This window comes from Ixodes scapularis, unplaced genomic scaffold (genome assembly GCF_016920785.2).
Source record: "Ixodes scapularis isolate PalLabHiFi unplaced genomic scaffold, ASM1692078v2 PGA_scaffold5__190_contigs__length_132052651, whole genome shotgun sequence".
NCBI lineage: Eukaryota > Metazoa > Arthropoda > Arachnida > Ixodida > Ixodidae > Ixodes > Ixodes scapularis.
The window spans coordinates 41,340,733-41,351,572 of NW_024609880.1; the positions used below are offsets into that span (position 1 = coordinate 41,340,733).

General features: G+C 42.5%; 1 protein-coding gene across 1 annotated transcript; it reads left to right on the forward strand.

The window, feature by feature from the left end:
- Nucleotides 1–2,957: 2,957 nt before the first annotated feature.
- Nucleotides 2,958–9,253, forward strand: LOC115315068 ((3R)-3-hydroxyacyl-CoA dehydrogenase-like). The gene is made up of 3 exons (XM_040215595.1): nucleotides 2,958–3,313; nucleotides 5,536–5,741; nucleotides 8,823–9,253. Exons 1-3 carry the CDS (start codon nucleotides 3,037–3,039, stop codon nucleotides 9,225–9,227), a joined length of 888 nt encoding a protein of 295 aa, XP_040071529.1. The 5' UTR covers nucleotides 2,958–3,036; the 3' UTR covers nucleotides 9,228–9,253.
- Nucleotides 9,254–10,840: the final 1,587 nt, after the last annotated feature.

Below are 10,840 nucleotides of genomic sequence, written 5' to 3' on the forward strand. Positions count from 1 at the left end.
CTGGCCAGACTAAAGCAGCAACTTGTAAGCCCCTTGATTATATTCTCGCAATCTGAAGTGCTTAGAGCCAAACTGGCCCTTAGAGATTGATTGGACAATTCTCCTAAATAAACACTTACGTAGCAGTTATCTTTAATTCGTGCATCTAATAGTACATCCGTCTGGAACGCACCTGTCGTATACAGCCTCCGCTTGATCGCATCTTCAACTTCTTCCCGTTATCAACCTTATAAAGGCATCCATCAGTTTCCCGCAGATGTCATACATGAGATAATGATATTGATAAAAGTTTTCAGGCTGAATTTTGAATGGATCTATTAGTTCATCACGGCAATCAAAAGTTATTTCATGAGCGTGATACTTCGAACCTCCCGGCTACCCATGCAATAAAAGTTATTTCTTTATTATTTTTTTATTGCGATAGACATTTAGATTCACTTGAAGAGATTCTGCAGAAAGTGCTCAATGTAATTCGTGTTTCGCGAGGCACGAATATCATTGACGAAAGGCATCTTCCACCGAATAATCGCTAGCGAGAACAGTTACGTTCTGGGAGACAATGATTTATCTCTAATTTCGGCAAGCGAAAATATGAGGCAGAGAGGAAGCGTCGAAATGTTAAAAGCACTGGCGATCACCAAGGTAAAGCGTGCGTGTTTTTTGTGCCTCACTGCCGTGAGAAAAATATGATCTTGTATTTGCATCCCCGTAAGGATGAACTGATACTTTTTGTGATTTGTCACTTAAAACGTGTCCTAATTAGAATTTATACCAGTCTAAGGGGAACGTCCTTTTAGTGAAAATTATATACAACAATCGACAGAGTGTGAGTTGAAACACGTAAATGACTGGACCAAATTGATGAAATTATCTCTTCCTTATTTTGGCTCAAAGTTGCGGTTTTAGGAATTTATTATTTCCAAAATTGTATTTAAAAAAAATTATTATTTGTAGTTTCTTTTTCTTTTGGTAACAAAATGAGACCGTTAACCACTTTGTACTGGCTGCTTTCAATATGTATCATGATTTTGCTTGAACTAACGCTTTCGCACGTTGGTGTACGAGAGCTTCACAATGTTGCGTTAATTTCGAAGTCTACAGATTTCTGGATGCGAGTAATCTGTGACATAAAGTGTTTTCCATTTTTAACACAAAAATATCGTAATTTTTCTTAGTTGAAGTTGACATGACTTTATATTTTGGGGCGCTTGTATGCCTGATTGTTGCATATCTTTGGCAACACCGTGTTCACAAATATTGAAACTTTTTTTAACAAGAAAACTGTACATTTTTGTTTGTCATATTTTCTTGCTTTTTTTTCAAGCCGCGGGGGCAAACGTTGTTGAAAAAATACACTTTCCATCAAGGTGAGCGTCTGTGCTTTCTAGTTTAAGGACCCTGGTTTATTCCTTAATCCATAAGATTCAATTTAAAAAAAAATAAAAACCACCCTCCTGTAATGACCATAATGAACGGCCGACAGTATTTCAAAATAAAATAATAATAAAAAAGTTGGCAGCGTCCTTTTCCTTTAAATTTCTATAACGGATGAAATGCAATGTAGGGATTTGGATTTTCAATTTTAGCGCTAAATTTTACTGGAGAAACTATGTTGGTGTATAGTTCACGTGACGGCATGTTACGTGACATGAATTTCCCCGCGGAGTTTAGTAGGGAAACTGAATTGGTGGATAGGTCACGTGACATTAACTTTCCCGGTAAGTTTAGCGGGAAATGCACGGGCGGAGAAAAACAAACGAGCAGAATCATTTTTTTTTTCGAGGGGGGAAAGCATTGAAATGCATTTTCTGCTTTAAAAATCTGTTATGTGAATCTCACGGAAGCACCTCCTGGATTCAGCCCCTACCTTAGTTATAAATGTCCGCTGTACCTGTATATTGATGTGTGACCACAGCTAGCTTGCGCACGATATAGAGACCAGATTATGTCATACTGCACTTGTCAAAATTTCTCCTCTGCAGCTTTAAACCAATATCGCCATTTCTTACGCGCTGATCGATTTCCCTGTGTAGCGGCATTCCCCAAGAAATAATTTATATTACTCTTCCTTTTTTTTGACAGAGAGGTTAGCGGTATTACAGTGACCGTGAAATCCAATAAGGTTCTCATAGGCTAAAAATATAATCTTGTATTTGCATGCGCGTAAGGATAAACTGTTACTCTTCTTGATTTTTCACCTAAAACGTGTTCTAATTAGAATTTATACCGGTCTAAGTCGAACATTTTTTACTAAAAATTCTATCGGAAGATTTATCAGAGAAATTACACACTTTACGAAAGTTTTAAAAAAACTTAAGATTACACAACACTCGCCAAAATGTAAACAGAATCACGCAAATGACTGGACCAAATTGATGAAATTATTTTTGCCTTATTTTAGCTCAAAGTGCCGAAGGGTGCTGAAGGACGACACTCGATCTAAAAATCTTTTCTACTTGACCTTGCTGCTCGTGCTGTTCGCGGTTTCCTGCCTAGACCCGATGCCCCCTACGTCCCACACCGCCAGATAACAGGAGCTTGCACGAGTCGCACGACTGGACAAAGACCCCAGTAAGGCGATGTCAGCTCTATGTCAACTACAAAAGGCGGCCGCCATAGATAGAGCACTAATGATACTTCAACCAAGAATGAGGTCAAAAGCATCTTTTCTTTTCTTGTGAGGGGGGGGGGGGGGGGCTCTTGTTCAATTCATGTCACGAACCTAACACGACTTAGTTCATATGCTTAGTTTTAATCGGGGGATGCGTATAAAGATTAACAGCGTAGCCCTTTGCGCAGTCAAGAATTTTCCCCGATATCAGCGAAGGCAGTGACCGAGGGTAATGTAGCATTCACAGCGGTTTCTTTATTTTCGTGGCCCTACCATCTCAACGTCTCTTGGAGTTCGATAATATTTCTCCCTTGCATCGATCTTGAAACCACTATATAAAAACCGGGCTGTTAACGATGTTCTTCGGAGCAGACAGTTCTCACGTCTATTCTACTTTTTTAGAGAGTACTTAGAAATTCGTCAAAATGTCTATCATTTCCCGAATAGGCTTCTGCTTTGTACTTTGCTGTAGCCTTTCATGGAAGCTGCCCACGTCCGAAGCTGTGGGTAAAGACAGTAGTCCTAGATATTGCAATGAAACTTCTTCTTCCCTACAACTCAGCGGTCGGCTAGCACTTGTCACCGGTGGAGCAAGCGGCATTGGCCGTAGCGTCGCCAAAGTGCTGGCTCGTGAAGGAGTGACCGTCTTCATTGCTGACAGAAATGTGACAGGTGGCGAAGAAACCATCAGAATGCTACGAGGTTGGTGTGCATTTTCTGGCACTCTTGTCTTGGATAAAAACACTTTCTTATGAACGCTTCCACAGCCATTTTGCTGCTTGTCATAACAGCCAATTCATATCACCTATTGAGATTGACTCTAAAACTTATGCGATGGTTATTGAACTTCATTTACACAAGCGGAATGCTGCGTGGATCTCAGTGGTAATGTAACGCATGCTCACTGTATTTGATCACTTTATTTTTATTTAAGCAATACGCTTTGTTGTCTCGGACCCTTTTCTGATAGCAGCATTCGAGTATAGTATAATGATGGCCATACACGTTTGTACATACATGCTCATTTAAAAGTGTTAGCTTAGCATTTTGATGAAGTGTCGGTTGCTCGGTACACAAGGTAGTTCATTTTAATTCAAACCTATTTATCTCAAGATTTTTGTGAAATTTACTCTATTTTGGTCTATGCAGGAGAGTTTTACGACCAAGGGGATTTAATATAGAATGATAAACGTCACAATAAGTCGGGTAATTAACTAACATTTAATGAATATCTTCTTGATTATTAAAAATAAACGCCTAATTTCAGTCCGAAATTCGCTTAACGTCTTCAGTCAATAAAAAAAAAAGAAATTAACCTCGTGGTAAGCCCCGGGGTGCGCTAAAGTTTTCACTTGTACAGCCGGCGCAACGCCGACGGTTCGTAAACGTGGATCATCATCTTTTCATGGGCGTTTGCAGCAACCAGCGTTGCTCCTGCCGCCCAAGTAAAACCTTTAGGACACCCCAGCGCCCATCACGTTCTTCAAATTTGTTAAACATTGACTGATTTAGTGATTTATAGGATGTTCCCCAAGTTCATAATTTGTTTCGTATGTTAAGTATCGCAAATTAGAAAGTTAATTCAAACGTCTAGTGTAGATATTAGATTTAATGTGTCTCTTATGTCCCTCTAGCTGTAAAACCTACTATCAGTGGCAGAAATCGAATTAATCTAAATTTCACGGCTTTTCGGAAATAAATACGTTTGAGTTAAAAATAAGACACATTGCATACCTCAGTTCACGAAGTTTTATGCTTGTACGTTCCTAATTTGGAGGTTGGTAAATTTTAGTACATTTTAAATCTCTAAAAGCCAGTAACAAACCGTTACCAATTTTATACCTGTACTTTATTCATTCAGAGCATTGACCACAATTAAATTGCAAGTCTAACGTACTGTCCATCAGCACACGATTTTTTTACGTCAGAACGTTTTTTTACGTTAAGCATCAAAATCAGCCGTTAACATAACGACTATATCCCTAAACGGTCAACCCTTAGTACCCATGTAAACTATTGCTATGTTGTTCTCGTTTTTATAGCCCATTTCATTTAGAAATGTCGTCACTTCTATGTACTTCCTCCCACACTCCGACTCCATGTATTTCTTTTTTGGAAAAGGAAGGGGGGGGGGGGGAGGGAGCGGTGTTTGGCGTGGCTAAATATGTATAATTTTATTTGTATGTTTTATATTTTCAGCGTTTATTGTGGTCATGCATGAGGGGGTGTTTCATTCACAAGCAATTCCTTGTTTGTTTAGCGCACAAAAGAATATTGTTGCATATATGAATTTATATAATTTATTATGTAATTCTTTTTCAAAGATTGTTTTGACATACTAATAAGAAAAAACGTACGGCTTATATGCCGATTTTATAGCGGGTACATGTGTAGACGGAGAGGTTTCACGTTATTCTGCCTGAGAAAAAAAAGTCACTGCAAATCAAAAACAAAAATAAAATGAAAATTCTGTAAAAACTAGGTAAAGTCTAGAAAACAATTCGGCAAATTCAGGTACACAAATCACAATCTCTCATTTTGTCAAAGACAGCAAGTCTCTAAGAATAATAAAGAAAAAAAAACAATGACTACCTCAAGTTTGTAGTGCTGCGTTGATATTATTTAGTTCAGTCTATATTAACTATTCAGTAAAGTTTTAAAGAAAATGATTTGCAGATATTTGTCGAATAGCCAAGTCGTAACTATTTTGTATAAATCCACAAAACGCTATGCACAGGTACTTTACTATTAGTGTAGGTTCATTACGGTCATGGGGCACTATGTACTCAAAACTAAACAGTCATCTTTTGGTAGAACATGTGAAATTAAGATAACTCCTAAGTTATAAAAATACAAAGTATTACCTATACGCCCGCTCTTTTTATTATAAAAAAGTTCTTATATTATTGTGTTTTCCTTCACAGCAATCCAGGACTGTGGTCACATGGGGATGTTCACTGACCTCCGAAAGTCCGCCGACGTGCAATCTCTCTTCAAAGAAATCAAAAAAGTTTTCCCCGGAAAGAAGCTCAGTCTCGTGGTCAACAGTGCAGAGATACTGCAGAAGTCCACACCCCTGAGCTTGATCAGTGACGCAACGTTTGACGACCTGATCGCTACGAACCTAAAGGTGAGTCGCACAACAAATATTCATTTTGTCCTCTGCAGCTGTCTTTGATGAGTTGTTCAACTCATTGTTAAGATGAGAAACATGATATTAAAAAAAAACCTCGAAAGAGACACCCGATTCCGTAGGCGTGCTAAGTATCAGTAAGGTGGGCTATGCGGAGGGCAAGTTCGTCTGCTTCTTGCGCAGGGGATAGCGGTGCCGTCAGAACGCCGATCCCTGATTGGCTGATCGCGACTTCCTATCTGAGCGTCGTCTGCTCCTTTGCAACATCGTCTGCTCGCAACATCGTCTGCGTCTGTCTTACCTTTCCTGCGACTTTTGGGAATCCAGGACTTTACCAGCGAGCTCGACTTCACCTTTCAGAGAGGGCAGGCGAAATAACTAGAGCGGTACGTTGTTTTTGTCTAACAACTAGCAGGTCCGCATCAAGGAGAGAAGTTAAAGGACTCACTGGCGAGGTGTCCCGAGGCGCCGAGGTTCGTTTGCTAAGAACCGAGAGGTGAGGGTGGTCGGTGTCCGCAAGTTCGCTCCCAAATAGTTTTTCCTTCCTTTCGTGTGCGGCGAGACTCCTCAATCTTTAACGGCGTCGGCGGGTTGGCGCGGTTGGAGCAGTTAACGTCGTCTGCTTTACGTCTGCTAGTCAAAGTGATGGCTGCTTTACCTTTCCTGCGTCTGTCGGAGATTCACCGCCTTCTCACCGACGAGAACGCGGCCTTCAAAAAAGATTTGTGTTTGTCCTTTGTCCCTCTTGTTCCCCTTCTCCAGGGATTATTTTCGCCGTTCTTGTCCAGCTCGCTTGCACCTTTGCATTTAAATGCATTATAACAATAATTACTTCTTGGTGCCAACGAGTCTACGACATAACTTCCGCGATACGTTCGACGCCGCTCAGGTAGCTCGATCGATCTTGCTGGGACTCTTTTCCACAGGTTCGCACAGGTTTTCAAACTTTTGCCACTTGGATTTACGCCCCACATACATACCCCATTACGCTCACTGACAACAGCCTTTTAGTCTAGCGAGAAAGTTGTGACAACAAGCAGCGGTCGAGTACGTTTGGGTTATGATGTGCTCACAGTACCGATCGCACAGCCGTATTTGTTTATTTACAGTAACTACATCGGCTGTTTTTAGCTGATTGTCTTTGGACAACTCATTAAACGCAAGGTACCATTCAGGAAACTCGTGCATCCAAACGTTTTAACATAGCGATGAACATGGCCTTTATTTCTTACTTAAGCGAGCGACCTGCCCCGGCATGCAGCTCTTGGGCGTGGCAGCCACTGCTGTGGAAGGTGCGCCATGGACAGTCCATTTAGATCCGCGTAAAGTGCGGTAGCCACCAAGTAGATGCACTTTGTGGCCCCGCGAGGGCAGTCACAGTGACTCTCCAAAATGTCACCTTTATCGGAGAGCGTCATCTTTACCGCGTAGCTACAATTCTTAAACGTCGCCTGGACATTCGCAACTGGAGGGAAATTTTTCACCTAAAAAGAAAGGACGTATCCTTCAAGGAATTTCCTTCGCCTTTTTCCAAGGCCGCGTTCTCGCCGGTGAAAAAGCGGTGAATCTCCGACAGACGCAGGAAAGGTAAAGCAGCCATCGCTTTGACTAGCAGACGTAAAGCAGACGACGTTAACCTCGCCAGCCCGCCGACGCCGTTAAGGAGTGAGGAGTCTCGCCGCACACGAAAGCCACCCTCACTCTCGGTTCTTAGCAAGCAAACCTCGGCGCCTCGGGACACCTCGCGAGTGAGTGCTTTGACTTCTCTCCTTGATGCGCATCTGATAGTTGTTAGACAAAAACAACTTACAATTCGAGTTATTTCGTCTGCCCTCTCTGAAAGGCGAAGTCAAGCTTGCTCGTAAACGCCTACACTTCCAAAAGTCGCAGGAAAGATAAGACAGACGCAGACGACGTTGCAAAGGGGCAGACGACGCTCAGATAGGGGGTCGCGATCAGCCAATCAGGGCTCGGCGTTCTAACGTCACCGCTACCCCCTGCGCAAGAAGCAGACGAACTTGCCCTCCGCATATGAACGAAACCAAAAATTTCAAAAGAAAATGTACATGAATCCTGTAGTTTCATCTGGAAAAAAAATTAATGGCGAACCATTTGGGCAGGCGGAACCAAATGTTTTGGTGTTTAATTAAGCGATTAGATGCGTACACAATTTAAAGAGTCAGGAAAGGTCATGTGCCAATTTTCCTCCTAAATTTAGCGGGTAAACTGATTTTGTCTCCAGGTCAAGTGACATCAAGCCACGTGACATTATTTTCCCCGCTAAATTATGCGGGGAAGCTGAATTGGTGCTGAGGCCACGTGACATCAAGTAATGTAACGTAAAATTTTATGCTGAATTGAGCGGGGGAGCTAAATTTCTGGATAGGTAACGCGACATCATGAGACCTAGTTTTGCCCGCTAATCTTTGCGGGGACAACAGATTTGTGAATAGGTCACGTGAGATGTAGTCAAGTGACGTCATTTGACCCGCTCAATTTAGTGGGGAAACTGAATTGGTGTTCAGGTCAGTTTTCCCGCTAAATCTAGCGCGGAGCTCGTTAAAGTTATGGGACGTTATTTTTCTCGCTAAATTTCGCGGGGATTATAAATGGGCAGAAACATGCCTCAAAGGGGCCTGAGATCTTAAGAAAGCTAACAAATTAAAACATAATCATTTAAAAAAAAAAAAAAAAACTTGCCACTTGTTTTGGTCATTTCTAACAAGCCTCTTGAAGGTAGACTACGTTATCGAGTGGTGACGTGACGTGGCCACGCTCAAGTCACGTTACGCCCGTTATCTTGTGCCGGACGTAAATACGCTGAACATGGTGCCAATGTCTGCCAAATTTGCCGGATGGCGCAACTTTCGCATGGCTTCTTTGTGTACCATTTGTGTCTGCCTTTTTATACAAAGTGAGGTTTATATCGCAGTGTACGCTAAGTTTATTACCGTTTATGGAAATAATATGTAGTGTTTAGTAATGTTCTTGGGAGGAGTAGGTTTGGTCATGCATTTTTAAGCATCTCACAGGTCGCGTGGTGCACTGCGCATTTTAAGTATACGAATTCGATTGCAGGCCACGTTCCTCGTTGCACGGGAAGCGGTCAAGTCCATGCTGGCTCAAAACGTGAGCGATGGTGCCATTGTGAACATCGCGAGCATCTTCGGCAGAGATGGAGCTGCGGGTCTTTCCGCCTACGCGGCTTCAAAGGGCGCAGTTCTGGCCTTCACCAAGTCTGTGGCTTTGGAGCTGTCGAACAAGGGAATACGAGTTAACGCGATCTTGCCCGAGGTCACCGAATCCCCTAGAGTTTCTCAGTCTCCAGCAGAAGTTGTACGAAACCGGGTTGTGAACGTCAATGCCACGCTGTCTACCTCAATGCCGGTAGAAATATCTGAAAGGATTGCGTTGATTTTGTGCCCCAAGAGCAGTAATATAACCGGGGCGTTCATTGATGTTACGGGACAAATTAACACCTAATTCGTCAATAAACTGTTGTCTCCTCAGAACGTGTCGAATTTCTAGAAATTTCTAGAATCATGTGCAGAGGCGGTTTTGAGCATGGATTTTAAATAGTAGCCCACTGAACATAAAACAGAATGTAATATCTTCTTATATAATGTCCTAACTTATTGGACATCGGGCGCCTTCATGTGCGCTTCACATAAGGTGATGCCAACTGCCTGTTTCCCTTTCCAACACCCTCTTCCATCGCCATTTTGTTCCTCTCATTGTTTCCCCGTGCGCCGGAAAGTGGCCTTTGTGTCCATCGGTCCTCCCATCCGAGGGGGGAAATGCTAATCCTCCCACTGTGGGTTCCACAACGCTGCTCCGAACTTGTGAGATAAGGTGCTTGTTTCCGGGAGGGTTATAAGCCTACGGATTATCGCCGAGGACCAAAATGGCTGCTGGTTTGTCGGCGAGTAGTATTACAAAAAGTGACATCACCCTAGCAAAACGCACATGGAGGCTTTTTAATTAGACATTAAAAAGTTGGTGGTGAAAAAAGAAAAAAAGAAAAAAGCACACTATTTTAGCTGAGTGCAATACTCTGGATAGCCGCGCTAAGCGGCGTGGAACTAAAAATGCCACCTGCCGATGAAAAAAAAGAGAAACAAACAGGCGAGAAAGTACTATTGTTAAAACAGGAGAGCTCCAGAACGTCAGAGTGCAGAGAAAGACTCCACAATACATCGTCATCGAACCAACACACTATAAAAAAAAAGAAATATATATATATATATATATATATATATATATATATATATATATATATATATATATATATATATATATATATATGCATGTTGTGTGGTTTCAAAAGAAAGACTAGTCTCAGCCAGAAGGTAACTTTTCATACATTGCAGGGTTTAGTTATTTTATTTGTGTATTAAGACACACGTCTCTACATTGGTGACATGCGTTGCCTTATGGTGAATTAGACTCGTAGATCCCGAGCGCTTTCCGAAATCCGCGAGGGAGTCCAAATTCCGTTCCGTCGGACCCGCTCCGAATCGACGAGGGGAAGATGGACTCGCTTTTTTGGAGCGACCTCTCCCACACCCCTCCCCCCCCCCCCCCCCCCTCTCCCCCCGCTTCCCCCTCGGCCGTTCAATATGGCCTCTGATCGAAATTCGCAAGCTTACCGACGCTTCAGCCGACCGATTTTTCCGACGATCAGTGACAACCGTCACTGTTTAGCTGCAGAAGTATCACGTGACACAGGCCGGGCGAAAAAGTCCGTACCATATGGAGCCCGTGTGACAAATAACAAGGAAGACGTCCGCGTTCGCCACCGTCATATACCTTTCGGCCGACTTGGAGCGGCGGGACACGCACAGCGATCGCCGTCGGTGGAATTCACATTGCTGGGAAGGCTTGAATAAACACAAAGAGGTAACAAACCATCACATGCACGATCGTTGCATAATCTGTTCTTGCTTTATTGCATGAGAAGACGCCGGCGGCATGCAGTGTAAAAAGATAAATAATCATTGGCTGCAGATTAAACAGGCATAAATTTGCGTCTGCTGCCGGGATTTTCTATCGTTCTTTTTCTCGTTCTTCCTCTCGTGATCACAGATGTCAGCGCT

What these genes read in the sequence shown, in the direction of transcription:
- LOC115315068 (XM_040215595.1), top strand. Translation starts at nt 3,037, where the DNA reads ATGTCTATCATTTCCCGAATAGGCTTCTGCTTTGTACTTTGCTGTAGC. An exon ending in AACCATCAGAATGCTACGAG is followed by an intron (nt 3,314 to 5,535) that starts GTTGGTGTGCAT and finishes TTTCCTTCACAG; the next exon opens with CAATCCAGGACTGTGGTCAC. An exon ending in TGATCGCTACGAACCTAAAG is followed by an intron (nt 5,742 to 8,822) that starts GTGAGTCGCACA and finishes ATTCGATTGCAG; the next exon opens with GCCACGTTCCTCGTTGCACG.